General features: G+C 45.6%; 4 protein-coding genes across 4 annotated transcripts; 1 reads left to right on the top strand and 3 right to left on the bottom strand.

Moving 5' to 3' along the window:
• Nucleotides 1-5,781: 5,781 nt before the first annotated feature.
• EDB91DRAFT_1252316 (uncharacterized protein) lies at nt 5,782-6,801 on the bottom strand (the record flags this gene model as incomplete). Its single annotated transcript, XM_041323497.1, has 3 exons — nt 5,782-6,092; nt 6,141-6,453; nt 6,547-6,801. 3 exons carry the CDS (start codon nt 6,799-6,801, stop codon nt 5,782-5,784), a joined length of 879 nt encoding a protein of 292 aa, XP_041173310.1.
• Nucleotides 6,802-8,411: 1,610 nt separating this feature from the next.
• On the bottom strand, nt 8,412-8,855 carry EDB91DRAFT_1085181 (uncharacterized protein; the record flags this gene model as incomplete). The annotated part of the gene is made up of 1 exon (XM_041315860.1): nt 8,412-8,855. The coding sequence occupies one exon, from the start codon at nt 8,853-8,855 to the stop codon at nt 8,412-8,414; it is 444 nt and encodes a 147-aa protein (XP_041173309.1).
• A 1,131-nt stretch (nt 8,856-9,986) lies between these two features.
• EDB91DRAFT_1058968 (uncharacterized protein) lies at nt 9,987-10,412 on the bottom strand (the record flags this gene model as incomplete). Its single annotated transcript, XM_041314203.1, has 1 exon — nt 9,987-10,412. A coding segment is annotated over one exon (426 nt), but the record flags the coding sequence as incomplete, so codon positions are not given.
• A 1,960-nt stretch (nt 10,413-12,372) lies between these two features.
• EDB91DRAFT_1252314 (uncharacterized protein) lies at nt 12,373-13,960 on the top strand (the record flags this gene model as incomplete). Its single annotated transcript, XM_041323496.1, has 3 exons — nt 12,373-12,733; nt 12,788-13,771; nt 13,836-13,960. 3 exons carry the CDS (start codon nt 12,373-12,375, stop codon nt 13,958-13,960), a joined length of 1,470 nt encoding a protein of 489 aa, XP_041173307.1.
• Between the last annotated feature and the right edge of the window lie 7,543 nt (nt 13,961-21,503).

Below are 21,503 nucleotides of genomic sequence, written 5' to 3'. Positions count from 1 at the left end.
CCATCCCAAGACCGCTCACTCTGCATGACCCAGCCGCATTCTCAGATGCCAGCTCGGGCGTTGGAATTGCTATCATCATTGGCCCTCAATGGCAAACATGGCATCTCCATAAAGGATGGCAGACCCTTGATGGTCAAAAAGACATTGGCTGGGCAGAGGCGATCAGGTTTGAATTACTCGTTCGGCACCTTGTCCAATTGGGAGGGCCAGAACATCACTTCTGAGTCTTTGGGGACAATCAGGGAGTCATTGAGGGATGGCGCAACAGTCGAAGTAGGAACACGGTGGTCAACATCATCTTCTGGAGGATCTTCTCTTTTCTTCACCATTGTTCAGCACCATACTCATTCCACCCCACATACATTGCAAGCAAGTCGAATCCAGCGGATGACCCTTCCAGAGGGATCTATGGAAGTACAGAGTTTATACTCCCCACCTTCCCCATCCCTGAAGCCCTCCAATCATTCATCATCGACCCATTTGCCATCTCAACCAACCCAGATCATTATGGCGTGAGTTCCTCGAACATCATCAAGGGCTCTGCTCTCGACCATTCCGATGTCGTCCACACAGAGAGTAACAGTGGCCCCAGCTCGGACAAGCTCTATCGCATTCACGCAGAGCAATGGGGCATCAGTGATGGCAAGCCGTTTCAAGGCCCCTTTACCAGCAGAGGAAATAGTTAAACTGCAACCCTACAAGGCCGGGTTAGTGCCAAGGCCATCCCCTCTCCGTCCACATTGCTTAGCATGAGAACATCTTAAACTTTGGTTTCCCCTTCAAACGAGATCATCTCGTGACATCAATGGCAAATTCCTGGCCATCACAGAGGAAGACTTACAATGAGTGTTGATGGTGATGAATCTTTCCTGGGCCCAAGGAACGAGAAAATGCTATGGAGCAGGTTTTTCACATATTTTGTGATGAGAGAGCCATCCCGGAGGAGCAGCACTGTCCAGCAGACACACTCACAATCCTTAACTTCATCTTGAGCTGCGCCGGCTTGTATTCTGGAAAAAACATTGTCCAATTACGTATACATGGTGAAGGCTTGGCATACATTGCACGGTCAACCCTGGAAGATGCAGCAGGACAAGATGAAAGCAACACTTGATGGGGCATCAGCACTCACTCCAGTCTCCTCGAAATGAGCCAAACGTGAACCCTTCACCACAAAATTTATTGTTGAAATTCACACCAACCTTGGATTATCCTCTCCGCTTGACGCAGCTATATACGTGTGTTTGACAAGCACCTTTTACTCTCTCTGTTGATTGGGCGAACTCACTGTAACTGCTATGAAAATCTTCGACCCGGAGAAGCACGTCAAACGGTTGAACATGGTAATAGATGCTGAGGACAGACAGGGATTGCTAGTCACTAAGATTCATTTACCTTGCACCAAGACATCGCCAGCCTGCGAGGACGTATATTGGGCGCATCAGGCAGATGGAACAGATCCCAAAGCAGCTCTCCTGAATCATTTCATAGTAAATGACCCACCACTCGACAACCACCTATTTGCATGGAGACATCCGAAAGGAATTCAACCATTGACGCGAGCAGCATTTCTGAAGAGGGTTGGAGAGATAGTCAAGAGGATGGGGATGACCAATCTGAAAGGACATGGATTGCGCATCAGAGGCACACTGGAGTACTTACTGCACGGCATACCTTTTGATGTCGTAAAGTCAATGGGGAGGTGGTCGAGTGACGCCTTCACTATTTACTTACGAAAACACACCATGATCATGGCTCCATACCTTCAAGAATCACCCATTCTCGAACCGTTCACCCGTTACACCATGCCACTGCCACGCTAGGGAACAAGGTATGTTCACTTAGCCCTCCTCCTTCGAAGTGGGAGTCCATGCTGCACCCAATGTGTCACAGGGCTCCTTCTATTTGGGAATCACGGCTCATCCTGGACTTTCTGCACAGGTTCAAAATGACATTTCGGGTTGCAAAAACCCTGCGGGTTTTAAGCCCAAATAGCTGCACATGTCTCATTACCACTATTTGTACAAATCAGATATCATTGCTAATCAATAGATCTGATTTCTTTGCTCACCACTACAAACTGACAGCTACGCATAGACATTGATTTCACTGTCAACACAAAATTCCACTATAGTGTGTGTTAATTAGTTGCCACCAAATTGTGGCAGTTCCCCATAGATACAAGGGATTTGACTGTGGATACATGCATAGTCTTATAATGTGAACATGTCCAGTGACTCAGAAAGTGAGCAAGAACATCAGGACATCATGAGTTTACTTTTCCAAAATTTTTTCAGCTTTTTCTTACTTCAACCACACTTATATAAGTAGCAGGGACTGAAATAAGTAGAAAAGGAGAAAAGCACTTGAAAAGTTGGCACTAAACCAAAAAAAAGTTGACACTACTCAAAAAGCATGTATTACACAAAAAAAGTCATAGTAATTCTACAGATTTGCAGGTATACTCTTGGACAATTTGAACATGTGCTGGAGTCGCCCACATTCAATGAGTGGCCTGAGCATGGTCGCAACATCGAGGGCCCCATCATCATCATCATCATCATCATCATCATCCACATCTAACCGCATCCCATCAGCTCTGAATGTCCATGACTAACCTGCTCACCAGTGCCACCATTCTTTCCTAGTATTCCTTCAAGTCCAGGTGGCATCAATGCACTTGTATCCACATAAATGATGTCCTGAATATTAGTAGAGGTAGCAAGATATGGCACCGGCAGACAGTGGGAGCAAGAGCAAAAGACAGAAAAGTTGCACACTTTGCGAGCAGAATTAACTGAAGGATAGGACAGATTGCTGGAGTTAAGTGTGAAGGTAGGACTTTGAGTCAATGACATGCAAGACAAATGATTAAACATTACAGGTGTTCTGCTGAGCCTGAATTAATATTGGTGTTTGCTGATAACTATACAAACAATTTGTTTAAGTTCAAATCCTTACTGGTATACATACCACTTGTACTTGCTTACTCTCTACTCTCATAGCTAGTCAAACAGTATCTGTCTTGCAGAAGAACCAGAAGATCAAGTAGACAACATAAATGCTAGCCCAGAAAAAATGTGGGAAACCAGACTATGACATTTGATGGACCATGAACTTGCATGAACTTGAATGATGTGCATTGCGCCGCAAACTAGAATAACATGAACTTGACCACAATAACTTGAATGATGTGCATTGCAAACGTGAACCTGAGAACTCATTGATGGGCTGCAAACTGGAATGACATGAACTCAACCATGACAGTTTGATGGACCTCATCACAGCTCCTTGATTTCAGCAACAGATTTTTACATGGATGCAGTCCCCATGCTCACTCACAAGTTGCTGGCTCACAGGTGTATGACAATGAGGACTGAGGTGTGGCGAAAGCGAGGATGGAGGACAGGCCTATTTATGCATCACTCACTGTGAATCTTCCCCCTGGTCTACACCCTTATGCTTATCTGCTTTTTCTACACTTCATCTACTTTTTTTGTTGGTGTATTGTACTTTTTTTTATACACTCATACTTTTTAAGCAGAAAAAAGTGTGAAAAAGTTGAGAATAAGTCACATTTGGGTGAAGGGATCTACTAAAAAAAGTTGAGAATAAGTCACATTTGGGTGAAGGGATCTACTAAAAAAAGTAGCTTCTACTTTTTTCAACTTTGTAAAGTACACTTTCGCATTTTTGCCCCTTTGATAGGGAAGTGTCCCAGGGCATTCAGATTATGTTTAGGAGTATATATGAAGAGATTCCCATCCTTATTTGACCCCCTGAAGTGTCCTACATCAGTAGATATAGCATATATATAGGAAAACACAAAATATGTTCCCATGTATTTATTTCTAAGTAGATGTACTTGTAAAATTTCTCCCCAGCATATGTTAACCAATAGGAACAATGTATCAAGAGTCCAGGACCATAGGACAAGACCTTGTGATGCAGTACACCTACCCTCCATCAGCAAAACCCTCAAAATGACATAGTGCCCTAGCCGAGTACAGCCACCTGTGGTAACTTACAGCATCCACAGTGACATGTAGCAACTGGCTAAAATTTAATATTAGTGCTTGATTATATTACAGCAGGTTACAGCGCTTACAGGTGCTTACAGATGCCTTAGTGGTCCAGTAATATAGTGGCCTGTAGCGTGATACAGTGGTCACAGAGCATGATTTTTTTTTCAAAAGAAAACTGGTATGGACAAGGTAATACATAGAGCTAATATTACTATGCTGCTGCATTCAACTCAGAGATAGTGTGGTAAAAATCCTTATTGATGTACTTGTTGAGGAAAAATGATTGAGTGAACTTAGAGCTGTTTTGTAGTGTCAGACAAGTATCAGTGACAGGACCAAAGCAGGGAATAATGTGAGCAAAGGAGCAAAGTTGATCTAGGGGAAGGATGTCCCCAAAAGGTATTGCTCCTGCATATGTGGCACATTTTAGAACATGCATCTACGTTGTGCATTCCAATACCATTCCACATTGCTAAGGTACTATGTTGAGACATTGGATGTAAGTAAGGAAACATGCAGCCCACGGGAGAGTTCTGCCTGGTGGTGAGACTGGTAACATAATGAGGCGAACCTCAACAACAATGTGTCCTAGATTTGTATCTTAGAACAAATAACACTGAAGAACATGTCAAGTTACCTTTAAGCCCACTAGCAGGCCCTTGTTCTGTGCCATCAACAGTAAATATGGCAGCAATGTAGCAGCCATACTTCCAATTGGCATCTGGTGGAGACGCATTAACCATCAGAGCAGGAAGGAGGGCTGACCCACTGTGGTGTGGTGTCTGCTGCATGCATACTTTGAACCAAATATCAAGATGCTTGAATAGAAGATTCATGGTTGGTGATGCTCGACATTGTCCTGTCAACTTGTGGAGGTTTTGAACAGTCTGACCCTCCTGTTGAATGTAATCAGCAAGTGCTGCTCGCAAGTTGGGCCAACAGAACTTCTCAGTGACATTATTGATAGCTTGGTGTTGTGATGAGGGGTCAAAATTGAGATGTATGGCGGTGGAGCCAATGACAAATGTGTGGAGTGGTCTGGGCGCTGTGGTGGACAACAAGGCAAGTTGTGCCTTCTTGAAGAAATTTGATACAACATGCTCTGTCCCTGTTAAGGTCGTGCTCAAGGGGGAGGTTACTCAAAGGGCTTCAGTTTCAGCTTGTGCACTGCACCCCTTACCCGAGTACATGCCCTTAATTTCCGAGGGGCAGAAGGGAAGTCCGATGGAAGTCTGGGAAGTCCAGAGGTCAGACATCAGGGGAGTTCGGTGGAACTCCGGAAGACTATGAGAGAACAGAGTGAGGCTACTGTGGACAAGTCCGGAGTAGAAACAGAACAGAGGTTAGACTACCCTGAGGTAGAGCCGGAGATTTAGTCCTAAGGTTTAACCCCAAGACTTGGAGGTAGACAAGAGATGAGACTCAAGTCCAGAGATGCAGGAATGAGCAGAACTAAGATGATATTTGAACTGAGGAGTTCTGGAGTATTGCAGGAGTTTATATACTGTAGGTATCATGTAAGTAAATCAGTCAGCAAAGGTAAGGGCTATGTACGAAGCATGTGGAAAGTCTATTAGTAAGTGTAACAGATCAAAGCAGTGAAGTCAGAAATGAAGTAAGAATGGACGGATCAGTAAGCATAGTGGAGAAGAACATAACTGGTAACCGGAGCAATAGCTATTCTAAAAGGAGCTAGGGGTGAGTGCGGAGATGAAGGCGGAGTGCCGGGTGGAATAGCAGGACGGAGAACCGGACTTTAATGGAGTAGATCCGGAATTCCAGATCCGGAGGTACGGGATATGACAGTCCCCCAGAAATCACTGATGGCAGCCTGGAGATCACCTGCTTCATCAGTGTTCTTGTCATCATTGATCTCATCATCCAAGTCATCTCTATATCCAGCAGTGGCAGCGTGCATCTGAGACTGCAATTGTTGAGCAATATATGTTGCAGTATGAAAATGTCGACATTTTTCGATGTGATCCAGATATTGACATATCTGGGGATCATAGTTCTGGTTATTTGTAGACTCTGCTGGATCCTTGATGAGAGTTATGCGAGCTTGTTCTGTGGTGTCAGCTGATCACTGTATGGGGGAACTGACTTGATAGATACTCGGCACAACACTTTGCATCAATTTGAGCTTTGGAATGTACCAGTTGTCAAGGATGTCTTTGCTCTTGGCACCCCAATGCCCACTGTGTGCAATAACTTCATGTTTGTGGTTGTGAAATGTCTTGAGAGCATCAAGGATCTTCTGACATTGTTTCCCATCAATGGTTACTGCTTGAGATAAGGAATGGAAGTCCATTAGCACACAAACAGCTATGACAATGCCTGGAGGTGCAGCATTTGTGATGACAGCAACAAGGTAATGCTGTATGTCCTGCTGTGCTTTTCTGGTGACTTGCTTGAGCATCAAGATACCCTGTTTGAAATGTCAGAATGTCACAAGCGGTTGTAAGACAGAAAAATGAAAGTAAAGCTCCTCTGTGCTGACAATATTAATACATCACTGTACATTATGATCATAGGATTTGCGATGCCAATGGTGCAAGGCCTCCGGAGTCAGAAACAAATTTGGATCTGAAAATGGCCAGTTGCACCAGAATGGATCAACAACACCGCTGAGGCGGTTGGGCTCACATGTAGCAAAGAAGGCTTTGACATTTCGAGGGTCACACATAGATTTGATGCTCTTGAGTTGTGTAAGGGTGGTTTTGGCTCTGTGTGGGGGGTGTTGGAAGGCATCACCAAATTGCTTATATGAAGCCATGGTGAGTGGTGAGGTCTTTCCTTGAACACAGGCGAGCATGGCTGCCTGGGGTGTATCCATGATATATGAAGCCAGGGGAGTGAAACAATATCTAAGGTTTCTGACTGGGTCTGACATCATACGTCTGATGAGTGGCTTGAGGATAATGTCAAGACACTGATGGATTAGGTGAGCTTCTAGAACACCTTGCATACACTTGACCAGATGCAAAAATTCAGTGATGGGAAGTAGGGCTGTGAGAAGAAAAGCATGTGATGATGCCTAGTTTTGAACTGCCATCTTGATGTTGGTAAGACTGATGAGGAAGGGGTGAGCGATGCGTCCGCTGGTCATGTTTGTGATATTGGTCTTATCAGAGGAAAGTATTACACCAAGCAATGTAGAATCCTCTGGAAGCCTGGACTGTGATAGAGCAATAGAAGTTAGACAAGTAATCACACTAAGCACTAAGGTATGAACCTGCATCATCCAGGCTGCTTTGCCAGTCATCCATTCACCATATATCTGTACCATATGCTCTGCTGTGGTATATATGCATTCAGGTATGAGGTCAATATCCTTGGCAAATCTTGGATTATTGAAGAGCAATTCAATACAGTCCAGCAGATCATGTCAATACAGGTGCACAGGTAGTTTCATTGGATGATCGGTGGAAACAACACAATATTGCCACTTGGGACCAGAGGGTAGAAGCTTAGCACGACCATGTAGCTCTTTTGCTGTGCGAAAGGAGAGTGGTAAGGCTTTGATCTGTCAAGGACTTGATTCCTAGCTGATCCAGAGTCCGTGAAGGAAAACATACCAGTTCTATCCCTAGGAAGCGATCTATGGCTGCCATACTCAATGCCAAGGACAGATAGTTATTGTTATGATGATGTGCATATACATCATCATTGAACCTGTTAAGGTTGTGCTCAAGGGAAGAGTAACTCAAAGGGCTTGGGTTCAGCTCGTGCACTGTGCCCCTTACCCGAGTATGTGCCCTTAATTTCCGAGGGTCGGAAGGGAAGTCCAATGAAAGTCCGGGTAAGTCTGGAGGTCAGACACAGGGGGAGTTTGGTGGAACTCCAGAAGGCTAGGAGTAAATAGAGTAAGGCTACTTTGGACAAGTCCGGAGTAGAAACAGAACAGGGATAGACTACCCTAAGGTAGAATTGAAGATATAGTCTTAAGGATTAAACCTAAGACTCAGAGGTGGACAAGAGATCAGACTCAAGTCCGGAGAAACAGGAATGAGTAGGAACTAAAATGATATTTGAACTGAGGAGGTACTGGAGTTTTACAGGAGTTTATATACTGTAGATATCATGTAAGTAATCAGTCAGCAAAGTAAAAGCTATGCCTGAAGCATATGAAAAGTCTATTAGTAAGTGTACAACAGATCAAAGAAATGAAGTCAGAAATGAAGTGCAGACGGACAGATCAGTAAGTGAAGCAGAAAGGTGTACAACTGGTAGCTGGAGAGCAATATTCTAAAAGGAGATAGGTGTGAGTCTGGAGATGAAAGCGGAGTGCCAAACAGACAACAGGACGGGGAATAGGATGGAGACCTGGACTTTCATAGGGGAGAATCCAGACCTCCAGGTATGGAGGTACAGGATATGACAGAATCACTCCAGGAAAGTCAGGCCCCATGCATGTACCCTTGCAGCACCTTCAAATCGCATAAAATGCCCCCCTGAAGCTCCACCACCCAGTGTCTCTCCATCAGGGATCAGAAAATCATTCTCCAGATCTGCTTCTTCATCGTGGTAGACCATATCATCCCCATCTGAGTTAGGGCCCAGGTTCCATGCTGGCGGCAGATCTAAGTCCATTGAGAAGCCATGAGGGCTTTGAGTTCCAAGTCTGCCAGAATGGGCAGAAGACTGATAGTGTGATGATGATCGATTGGATTCAAAAGATGCATGCCAGTTCAATGAGTTGAGTATTTGTGCTGCAGTTGTGAACTCCACAGTAGTATGTTGTTGGCATGATATGAGGGGCTGGCTTAGGTGACGTGTAACACCCAAGGCATCCTTGAACTTCTTTAGACAGTTCAGGCAGTTGGGCATTATGCTAGCTAGTGTCTACTATCTAGTAACAGTATATACTAATGCTTCTAATATCACCTGCTCTTCACTTTCCTTTTTAGTTTTCATCTCAAGAAAACATACTAGCAGCACAATGAATGAACATTATTATGTATGTATGGTATGGTGGATGCAACATGGACAACAGTTGGCAATGAAGATACTACAAGGAAAGTCGTACTACTCAGGCTAGTACAGTTATCAATCGGTACTTGAGACACGAAATTGAAAAATGAAGTACCATACTTTTACAACACTTTATAAAAGCCCTGTTATATTTTTCCTACCAAGTAGTATATGTCAAAATTACATATCTGAAGTTTCAGAGAAAAATGTACAACTGTTTGTGTATGTCATTCAAAATGGTGAGGGGACCTCTTTTTTTGCCCATTTGTTATGACTAGAGTTCACTGAATGGCAAAGTCTAACACACAACCACTAGGACTTGGTCAAGAGGAATGATGATGAACAAGATAGTATTGAGCGTGAACGTCTAGGTCTACCACCAGTGTGGAAATGAAGAGGTTAAGTCTAAGGAGTACTTATGCTAACTAACCTACTTATATACATAACATTGAAGAGGAGATATCTGAGTATGAAAGAAATCAGCCAATGATAAAAGAGTCGTACGATACTGCGGATGACTGATCATGATATATAAGTGATGAGTCAGACGGTGACTAAATAGAAGCCCAAGATCCGACCTGTACTTCTTCTGGAAGCGAGATTGTTCTAGCCCATGAAGTTGGGGAACCAATCAGAGAAATGGTGGGTGATATGTGAAGAGGTGAAGGTGTGACAGGAAGTGAAGTCACGTGACCGGTTCGGTAACTGGAAGTAGCCGGAGGAAAGCCAAGGAACGAAAAATGATTCGTGTTTGGAATTTGTGACACCATTATTGCTCCATGATACATGTGACTCATTAGCTAATCTTTGCTTATTGAACATTAGCAAAATTGTTATCAGTTGCTCACTCCGTCTCACCAGTGGCCTTGGAATAGGGCCATGCAACTTTCCCAAGACTGGTTTTGCCTTGCTGAATTTCTGCCCCTCTGCCTTTGCCCTCAACTTATCCTCATTCCACTTCTCCAAAGCAGTGTGGTACTGTGCTCTTCAGTCCTTGTTCTCCATCTTGTGCTCATCTTCAAGATGTTTCCACACTGCCAGTCCTTTGGCCCTCTTCTCGCATTCTTCTTTCCTCATTTTCTTCTCGGTGATGCACTTTTTCTGCTCGTGTTTAAATTCAACAACTTTCTTGTAGAACTCATCACCAGAAAGGAAACACAACAAACTGTTGCCCATCAACTTTCCTTTCTCCTTCCCTTTTCGCTTTTTCGCTTCCTGATTTGCAAGCTGTCCACAAAGGACCTTGCAATACCTCTCATTCAGGATATTCATGGCCTGAAGCTCGAGGACACAGCGCTTTAGTGTGATGTTGGTGGCTTCTGTTTCGCGGAGAAATGCAAGCAGTAAAATCTCGTTCGAGGTCTTTGGTTCAATGGCAAAAGGGTGTTTTTTTTGATGGGGGAGATAAGGTGGGTAGTATTGTGTTCCAGTTGTGTCTCCGAAGTCAAGGGGACCAATGAGACGAGCCCTGACAATGAGGTCTCTTGTAGTTTTCCAATCAAGGACCTGATCTCAGATTGCATGGTTGTCACAGGTTGTCAAATACGTGTTGCTGTAGCTTTGGTGTTGTCACCATCGTCTCTGTGGTTGTCATGTTTTGTTGACAGCTTCCCAAGAAGGTCTGCAACAATTCTCATGGGTGTCAATGGCGTGATAGGAAGCTGACCCTCACATGATGTTTCCTTACTAGGGGCCATCATCTCATTAGTGATGACATCTTGGTCGAATGGCGAGATACAAGTCTTCTGAAATGCAGTGCGAATAAGGTCTGGCGTGAGTGCATGAAGGTGAGCCCATCCGTAAATTGACAAGAAGTTACTTTTTGTAACACCTTCTCCTTTTGTTTGCTCCCACATATCTCTTTCCTTCCTCCAATGTCTCTTCAAGACTGCAAAAACAACCACATCTAAACCCTGATAGACATGTGTTGCATGTGCAGGATAGCATATCATGTGGATGCGATGGGCACGTGCATATTGGAGGAATCCTCTGGTATAGTGTGAATTGTGTCTGTTGATGATGAGGAGATGATTGCAACCATCTGCCTTGTCCTTGGTGCATTTATCGAAGTCTTGGATCCATGCTATGCCAATCTCACCATCAGTCCAGCCTTTCTTTGAATATCCAAGGCTATCATCATCATCAGGTAAGGCTTATTCATTCACGCTGACAAGGACTACTCACGATGCATGTGCAGGGTTATCTTGCTTCCATTTGACTTGGTATGCATTGCATTTGAAGATGACTGTGGGAGAACTTGATGTTCCATCGGCACATATTGTGATGATAACAGTCACATTTTCCTTGCTTCCAGTTCTTTGCTGATACTGTGGCCCAGGTTTATGGCTCCCGATGACTCGTTCACCCTCGCCTGATTGTGGCGAGATCCCAATTTCATCAACTGCATGTATGCAATCCTTGGCAATGTCATATTGGTCCAGAACACCCTCCAAGAGATCAAACCATGCCTTGTTTGTGTTCTCATTGACTGCATGACCACATTTTGAGTTGAGCGGAGCTGACCATGATGTTTTCAAGTGTTTGGAGTGCTTTTCAGTGAAGTGGTGTGTCCAACACTTTCCAACCCCGGGAAAGTCATTACCGAGATGAGCACGGCATATTTCGTCAATGTGTTCTTGAAGTTGTTGGTGACTAAGTGGAAATCCTTGATTACCTATCTCTTCTATGTATGCAAGTACTTGTTTGGTCTCTTCTTCAGAGAGCCATGACTTCGCAGCATTCATCTCTGCTAGTGACCTCTTGCCAGCTGTGAGATGTGCAAGTGTGGTATGAGACAGCTTGAGACCCAACCATCCGCGCCACCAACCAACAACACATATGCTAGAGTACCAACAACGCCTATTCGCCAGAACCCGCAACCCGCATATGGTCGTTAACCAGCTACACCTCAGCAGCAACTTGTAATCACAGAAGACATGAGAACAGCCGTCAGACAACTTGTTAACACTATTCTCCAGCAGCCAGACAACCCAAACGGCCAAACAGCATATGCAAACCAGATCGCACAGTGGAATGTGAAATGGGGCAAAAATGCTCAGGTCACGCACAAAACGGGGTACCCGCTCAGACCAGGCACTGCAGCCATTGGCTCGAGCGAATGCTTTGGATGTGGGACACACGGGAATAACAGACGCAACTGCCCACTGCCAGGAGATCATGCAGAAAGGTTATCGTGCAAAGAAGCAGCATGGAGAGCAATAACAAGCAGAGTACTAGGAGCATTCAACCACATGACAGCCACACCAATCTCATTGGTTATCAACCAAACCCCGCAATATGACACTGCATGGATCGAAGAACTCACCAAACAAGACGAGGGAAAAGTGGAAGGGTCAGTGTAAGGAACAATACTATGCTGACCCAGAGCAAACCAGAGATTCAGGCTAGAGGAAATGTCCTCGCGTGCACGGAGGCATCGTGCAAGGACACGAACTCATCTGCACGCCCCAAGCTTTCACCCAATCCCATAGTTACTCATGTACCAACACCACTTGACACAATCATCACTGTTGACCTGTACTCAGTGGGACATATCGCAATAACTAAGGAGCAGCTGGAAGCAAAGGAGGCAGTACCTTTTATCCACCAGGTCATACTCGAAGGGCCAAAGGGAGAAGCAGTCAGAGTACGTGCGCTTTTCGACGACGGGGCTATGGTGGCTGCAATGTGCACATCAGTGTTCAAAAAAGTCAAACACCGTCTAGACAACTGGGGTCCATCAGAAAGGAAGCTGAGAATGGCAAATGGAAGCATCGTTGACTGAGAAGCCAAGTGGTCAGGAACAATAGAGATCAACGGAGTACGAGCAGAGGGAGATTTAGAAGTCTTTGATAGCGGAGGAGGATGGGCATTTCTGTTTGGAAAACCTTTGCTGCAGTCGTTCAAAGCTGAACACAACTACCAATCGGACACGATCAAGATCATCAACAGTTCCCAATCAACAACCATACACAACCAAGTAGCACACCCGCAAGCGTTACAACGTGCAGAGCACCAGGGCACTAGCCTAACCCAAGACGTCAAACAACAAGAAACTCCCGACGATGCACTTCGGCACCATTCAAGCAGCAGCAGCTCAGAATGCAACCTGCAACCCACTCATCCTCCAACACCGCCTCACACGAATGAACCCGCCTGGCGCCCATCTCACATACCTATGGGACAATGGAAACCAAGCACCATGAACTCAAAGCAACAAGAACAATGGCGACTACACCAGATGTGGAAACGAGTCCCAAGAGCAATGGATGACCTCACAGCAGAGCGAAACTCCAATGAGGAAGATAATAAGTACAGTCAAATAATGGGGAGTGAAACACTCCCCTCAAGGGAAGTCGAACTGGACACCCCCCACCAGGAGAAACACAGAATTGATGACTCCAAAGTTGCAGAACCACCAATACCAATTCAGGTCTTGATCGAACCAAACCAGGTAGAATGCAAGCAAGAAAGAGAACATCTGGGACCGCAGCCACAGGATATCTTCACCAGGCATACTTGGCCTAACAACCCAGCAAGAGTAACAAAGATTCTATTGGAGATCACCTTCGGTGACAACATCACCATAGAGGAGAAGTTATGGTTAGAAGATTTCGTCCGATGTAACGCGGACATCTTCACACTATCCCTTAAGGAAGTCAAACCCATCCCAAACGCATACATAAACCTCAATGTCCCAGAGGCAGCAACTTTCAACTTACGCATTCACCAAAGACCGTTAACCCCAGATCAATCCCGATTCTTCAGCGCCCGTATAGATGAGATGTTAGAAGCAGGAATTATCAAACACACCCGCAGAACTTGTCAAATGCACAGCGACTACAGTCATTGCACAAAAAGCCCACGAATCCCCAGGATTACCTTGGGAAGAGCTCCGACAATGCATCAACAACCAATGTAGAACTGCAGGAGAACCACCAGCGTTCAAACTCCAAGAATGAGAGGTTGATGCACCGCTACCAGCACAACAGAAGGAAGCACCAAGAAAATGGCATATATGTCAGAATTTCGAACAACTCAACAGAGTTACCGAAATTGCGCCCATGCCTCAAGGCGACCTTCTAGCGAAGCAACAATGCCTCAGTGGACATAGGTACATTTCAGTTTTCAATTTTGCATCAGGATTCTATGCTCTCCAAGTTCCAGAAAATTGGCGCCCATACTTAGCCTTCTATGTGGAAGGCAGAGGCTACTTCTGGTACAAAAGAATGCTGATGGGGATAACAGGCACACCAACGATGTTTTGCGAAGCAGTCGCAATCAGACTTCAAGATTTTTTGGTGAGCTACACTATGGAAATTTTCATGGATGACAGAGGTTGCTCGGCAGATACATTCAAAGAAATGATGGAAAAGCTCGAAGTCATCTTCAAACGCTTCAGAGAATGCAATTTCTCAATAGCACCATCAAAAACTTGTCTCATGGTCACTGAGACAAAGTTCGCGGGCGCTACAATAGGACCCTCAGGAGTCAAACCAGACCTATTGAAACTGACCGCAATAGTTGATTGGGCACAACCAGAAGACACATTAAATCTGGTATCGTTCCTTGGACTCACAGAACATTATCGCTCATTGATCAAAGCATATACTAAACGTGAAGCACCACTCCGCGACCTTCTCAAGAATGTACCGCTCCCAGCACAGTACAATAAGACTACATACAAGAGGATAATGGGCAGTTACAAACTCGCAAACCACTGGAAGACAGAACATACCCACACCTTCCTACACCTCAAAGCAGCAGTTACGTCGAGACCGGTAGTACAAGGACCACAATACAATGGATCACTGTTTGTCCTAACAACGGACGGATGTGCCGAAGGATTCGCAGTAGTACTATCGCAGAAGGTCTGAACACAGACTCCAGAAGGATGATGGGTAGAGAAGCTACATCCTATCAGATTTGCCTCGAAATGGACATCAAAAACAGAGCAACGATACAAGTCTTACCTCCTCGAATTCACCGCATTGAAATTCGCACTGGATAAGTTCTCAAACATTATCTGGGGTTTTCCAGTCGAAATAGAAACTGATTGCAACGCACTGAAAGATACTCTACTTAACTCCAACCTCGCAGTGGCACACGCACAATGGAGAGAAGGCATCCTATCTTACACCATTTCAGATGTTCGACACATCCTGGGAAAACTCAATGTTGTTGCAGATGGACTGAGTCGCAAATGGGAAGGACAACCACGCGTACTGGGGGACGGAAGCGAATGGACCGTCAATGAAGACTGGGAAGCATGCACCAGACTTACTAATGATATCATGCACATATCAGAAGCAAACTCCGCAATAGAAGCACTATGAAACTGCTTCATAGATGAACCAGTGTTCCAAGAGGTAATAGAAGCCATTCATAACCTAGATCATAGCGAGAACCTTGGCAAGAGAAGGCACACGAAACACCAAGCTTCAGAGTACCTCATCGACAAAGGCAAACTCTGGCAGCTAAGAGGAAGCAACATGCCGAGAGCCAGGTCAAGAGTCGAGTGTGTCACCAAGAAGGAAGCCAAAGAGCTAGCTGAACGAGCCCATTCAGAAGGAGGCCATTGGGGTCGCAACGCAATTAAACCAACACTTCTAGACCGTATTTGCAGCCAAAAACTTGACACATCGATCCTGGACACCATCAAAAACTGTGCTAAGTGCAAGAATTTTGGACCTACGCATATACACTCACTGTTAGAACCAATTACCAGATGTCACCCCTTCGAGCTCCTAGTAGGAGACTACCTATCCCTCCCCAAAGGGAAAGGAGGGTACAGCACGTTAGGAGTTTATCTAGATACATTCTTGCAGCATGTATGGGTGTTCAAGTACAAAACCACAGGAAGTGCAGCGACTACGATCGACAGTCTAACACGAATATCCAATGCGTTCATCGCACCAGAAACATTCATGGTGGACGGAGGAAAACACTTCAATAATGACGCGGTGAGAGAATTTTGTACTTCGAGAGCAAGCAAACTACAAACCGTTGCTGTTACAGTAACATGAGTGTTACACGTCATTTCATTCTTCGGACTTGTCTAGACCTGGACCATGATTCTACTTTTATCTCTTTCTTTTTGATCCCATTGTTCTGAAACATGAGAAGCTCTCGCTTCTTCCCCTAGATTACAGAACCCCTATGCCCTTCCCCTTGTTTCGGTTCTCTCATTGATGGGGATTCCCCATGCCCTTTGCCCTTACCGTTCAACCGGTAATTCTTACCTTCTTTTACTTATGACTCACACAACCCCCGACCCTTACCATTACCTCGGTATACCCTGTACCCTTACCGTTCCACCGGTATCTCACCCTTACGTATATATACCTCATTTGTACAGTAGACAGATTCTCTAACTTGAATCTACTCAGTTCTCATCTGATCTTGTCGTTGGGTGTGAACTTCTCTTGCCTAAGGGAACTCCCTCTGCACAAAGAACCATCTCCTCTTGAGACGATACTCTTGAGTTGAACTCCGTCTCTTGGATCGTATCCTCGAGAAACTCCAAACGACTCTATGCAAGTAAGGGCCTCAACCCTTACTCAGACTTAGCACAGGCAAGCTCCTTGCTGGGCTAGCGCCGAAGGCCACGCTTTGAATGCCCCTTGCGGGTTTAGCACTGCCGGATCTCATCCGAGAGGTTATGCGTAACAGTTGCAGCATACTCGCCATGGGTAAATGGGCTGGTCGAAGGAACAAACAAGCTATTGCTCCACATCTTGAAACACCTATGCGCACCAGCCCTGGGAGAAGACAACAACCAAGAAGTGTCATGGGATACACTCCTGAAGTCCTGGCCGAACCATCTGGACAACGCCATCCACGTGCTCAATCATTGCCTCCTACCAGCTCTCAAATTCTCGCCGAAGGAGCTCTTGTTAGGATTAATCGTCAACACACCTCCTACGCCACTAGAAGAGAGTACATCAGTACTCTGAAACACAGATGCATCGACGCAGATTGCATACGTCGAACAGCAGCGCCTAGACAGCTACGAAGAAGTGGTTAGACATGCTATTAGAAGAAAAGCAGCCTTTGACAAGAAGCTCTTGCGAAGAGCGCCAGGGGAAGTCATTTTCAAAATCGGTCAATTAGTCCAAGTTTACCGCAATGACCTAGATTATACATTCAAAACCGAATGGAAACTAATCCCAAAGTGGTCTGTACCGTGCCGAGTACAATCACGAAAGCTGAATTCGTACAAACTCGAAACTCTGGAAGGAGAGTCACTGCAAGGAGACTTCAGTGCCAGATGTCTATGAGCATTCACGCCGAGAGCAGGAACCAAACTTGCAAGAGACCAAGACACTTACGAAACAAAACTCCAGACGAAGGAAGCAGAACATAGAGACACAGAGAGCATAGAGAATGTAACTAAAGAGAGGACAACGGTCAAAGAAGAGGTGGACGAAATGAATGATGACAAAGAAGCAGATGATGAAAGTGTAACAGATGAAACAGAAGAAACAGAGCAGTGCTGAGAGGCGGCGTCGAGGGCGGCACTGGTTGTTTTTAGGGGGGTGCATGGAGTAGGGGATCCTAGGGCAGAGATAGAACAGGAGGTTCCCCATGGGCGATTCCGAAGGCTTAGTCAGCCAAGATGAGCATAGAGAGCACAGCATGTCAGTAGCTGAACTACATGATAGAGCAGAGCCCATCATAGAGACACATAGCACCACTCCACTGGTCTAAAACTGGTCCGGTTTTTTGCAACAGCACAAAAATGCAGTTGCCATCAGTCCAGGGAGCAGGCCTCTCTTCAGGTTGGGCTTCTCTTTTTCTCTTCCTCTGAGCAGCTGCATTGATTTTGTCATACTCTCAGCACCTCTCACATGTTTTCCAGGTACTATCATGAGGGAGAACATTTTTGCACTTTGACTTTGAGCATATCTGTAGTTCAGGTAATAAATCTGAGTCCATGATGTGTGCTTGTTGTATAGTACAGCTACATATAGTACAAGTCTCATCTCTGGCAGGGTCACATTCTTTTTTTGGATGCTGGCGAGAAGTCATGTGCCATGTTGGAAGGGGGGGGGGGGTGAGCTGGGAGAGCTGAGCCATATGGCAGGGTCCTCATACAGCACAACAATGCAAAGAGGGAGAGGGAGAGGTTCATGCATTTGTGTAATCTTATCATGATGTGCAGTCGAGAGATACTTGACCTTTAAACATTTGTACTAACTACATAGTGACTCAAGCATCATAGTATCTATTACCTCAATGAGTGTTTAATGTACAAGCTATCAGTATAACAGTTCTTGCTGAAATTCCATCATGGGTCCTTCAATCTCGAGATATTTTGAAAGCATTATCTTACTCTTGTCCTTTTCCACAACACATAATATCTTCAAGACATGGAAGGCCAATTTACCATTTCACTTTGCGAGTGCTGACCATATAACTATTTCTTGACTCTGCTCCTCTGCTCCATCTCATATGCCATGCTGCCAAGTCCTGGCCCTCCGAGTGCAATATAATGCACTCCACATCACTGGCACTTCCTCCGGTGTGGCAAATACATCAATGATCTGTGAGTGGCCTCCATTGTGTTGATGCATGAGTGAGCATGTGAGTGACACGGCATGACAACACGTCGGAGTTATACCACAGGAATACAAACCACAATATATATACCCATCTTGTTACATATGCCTCTTCCCTCAGTCTGTTACATGAGCTGAGGGTAAGCCGTCTTTTCATCCCACCGTACTACCTAGACACTAATGCTCATACTTAGAGACTGACTGTGACACTGTCTAGATTTAACAGGTTATGAGCCCTGCACCCTCGTAATTGAGAGTGCAGAAACCATCTAGACAAAGTTGCATCCTAGCAGCTTTATTGTGACACCAGTGTTATTAAGCTTGTTTAGGTCGACGTCTTTGAACGTTGTTCCCACTTCCTCTTTGGGCGAGAAGCATTGTGTTGATAAATGCTCAGGCCCACACATATATATAGGGAACATATTGCATTTATTTCCCCTCACACCTCTCTCTCATACCACCATCGTGTGTTATGCCAAACAAGCCACACACATGATCCAAATCTCATGTTGGTAAATCCGACCTCACAAAAGAGCCAATCACTCCTTCAGTTGCCCCAAGTTCTACTACTCTAGTGCCTACGAGTACCAGTAAATCCCACCTCACCATTAAGATACCAGCCCAGCCTAAGAACACTATGCCTCTGGCAATATCTTCCATCATGGTCGTTACTCTGAGTCAAACTGATCTCGAAAAGATCGAGGTCCTTGATTGCAGCAAGAACAACTGGGGCATGTGGTCTGATAAGCTTCAGAACTACCTTCTTCTCAAGCATGGTGGAGGGTACATTTTAGGCCTTATCCAGCATCCTGATCCCATCGCTGATCCTATCAATGCAGGCACATGGGATCTTAATAACCTCTGTATCATTGCCACTCTCTGTACTCGCTCTACCCTGGAAGAAGGGGAGTTCTTATGCACCTTCACCAACGCGCACCTTGCTTGGACTGCATTGAAAATACGACATGAGAAGGTGGGGCCTATCACACAGATCCTCCTTATCCAACAAGCACTGGCCACATGCTTCCGTCATGGTGAACACCTCTCTACCACTAGCACTCAACTGTCTGACCTCATTTGACACATATATGCAATTGGGTTACCTAAGGAAGACAATTTTCTGACCATCATGATGCTCAACACCATGACTGACGACTTCCCCCACATATGTAACCACATCGCCAACATTATTACCACCAGTACCCCCAGTGCCCCTTACAGTCCATCCAACATATGTGCTCGCCTCAACATTGAACAGCAACTCATTGACTCCGAGAAGTCCAATTTGGTGATGTTGCTATGATGGCCACCAAGGGTGGAAGTCACGGATGCTCGTCCAAGACATGTTCTGATTGTGGGCACATAGGTCATTTGTTCTGTTGTACCACCTGCAACAGCTGGGGGCATAATGCAAAGGATTGCTTTGGCAAGGGAGGTGCTATGGAGGGCAAGAAGGATGAAGTTCTGGCTCACAAATGTGCTGCACACGAGTCCACTCCCAAGGGCACTTCTTCTGCCAAGCCTACTTCGACTAGGAAGCCTGGTGGGCTATGCTATGACACTGGTGGGCGTGCCTATCTTCTCGATAGTGAGACCCAGGAGGCCGTCCATGTTGCTGGTGGCAATGGCTCCTCCACACCTGCCACTCAGGAATTTTCTGGCCTGGTGAGTGATGCCATCACTCCCACGTTCATCCACAAGCTCTCATCCTTTGATGACCATGAGTTTACTGCTCTGCTTGCCACATTCAATGATGTGCAGACCAGCCTCAACTGGTGTCAGTGCTCTCACCCAGTTGACTTTGCAGGTCTCACCTATAAGGCACCCAATCAGTACCAATGCATGGTAGTTGACCCGTCCATTGTTCCTTTCTTCCTTGACAGTGGTGCATCTGTGCATACCAGTAACATTGAGGCAGACTTCTTTAGTCTACGCCCTATCCCCCCTCACACTGTCAATGGCGTTGGTGGGTCTTCCATCCAAGCTGTTGGCATCAGCACCCTTTGGCTCATTGTTACCAAAGGTATCCACATTACCCTTGATCGTGTGTTGTTCATCCCAGCCGCTACTATTTGCCTTATCTCTGTGTCCTCTCTCTGCACCGCCCATCGCTGCCTTGCATCTTTTGATGCCACCAGCTGCTGGGTTCAGGTGCCTAGTGGCACACACATGCTCTCTGGGACCCTCACCTCCCACCACCTATATGCTCTCTCTGGTGGCCAACTGTCAGCTGAACACGCCTACCTTGCCCAGCGCTTACCTACTCTCCAATCTTGGCACCATTGTCTTGGTCATGCGAACTATTGCGCTGTGTATGACCTCGCACGCTCCAGTAATGCCACTGGTATGCCCATAAATCTTTCTACTGAACCTCCCATTTGTGACGATTGCATCCTTGGTAAACAGACCAGGACTAGTATCCCGAAGGTTTGTATGGGGGATAGGGCTACTAGGAAGTTAGGGATTGTGCATGTTGACCTCATGGAGCATCCAGACACTGTTTCAGCTGTGGGTAATCAATATGTGATGGACATTATTGGTGATTTCTCATCTTATGCTTGGGCAATTATGCTTGCATCAAAAGTGGATGCCCCTCCTGCACTACAGGCCTGGGAATGCACACGTGAACTCGAACTTGGGCTGAAGGTTGGTACTTATCACTCTGACAATGGTGAACTCAAGACTACGTCCATGCAGGAGTGGCTCCTCTCATGTGGTACACAGCACCAGTTTACCACCCCCCACACATCTGCGCAGAATGGTCGTGTTGAATGCTTGCACTGCACTCTCATGGGGAAGGCTCGTGCTATGCGATCTGCTTGTAATGTGCCTGTGAACCATTGGGATGAGTTTGTTCTGACCGCCTGCTACCTCTCTAACCGCACTCCTGTGTGTTTGCAAGCTGGACATACACCTTATGAATGCTGGTTTGGGCACAAACCTG

This window comes from Suillus paluster, assembly GCF_016628075.1.
Source record: "Suillus paluster strain FC165 chromosome Unknown EDB91scaffold_66, whole genome shotgun sequence".
Lineage (NCBI taxonomy): Eukaryota > Fungi > Basidiomycota > Agaricomycetes > Boletales > Suillaceae > Suillus > Suillus paluster.
Note: the sequence above shows the minus strand (reverse complement) of the source record. Positions and strands in the feature narration are given on the sequence as shown.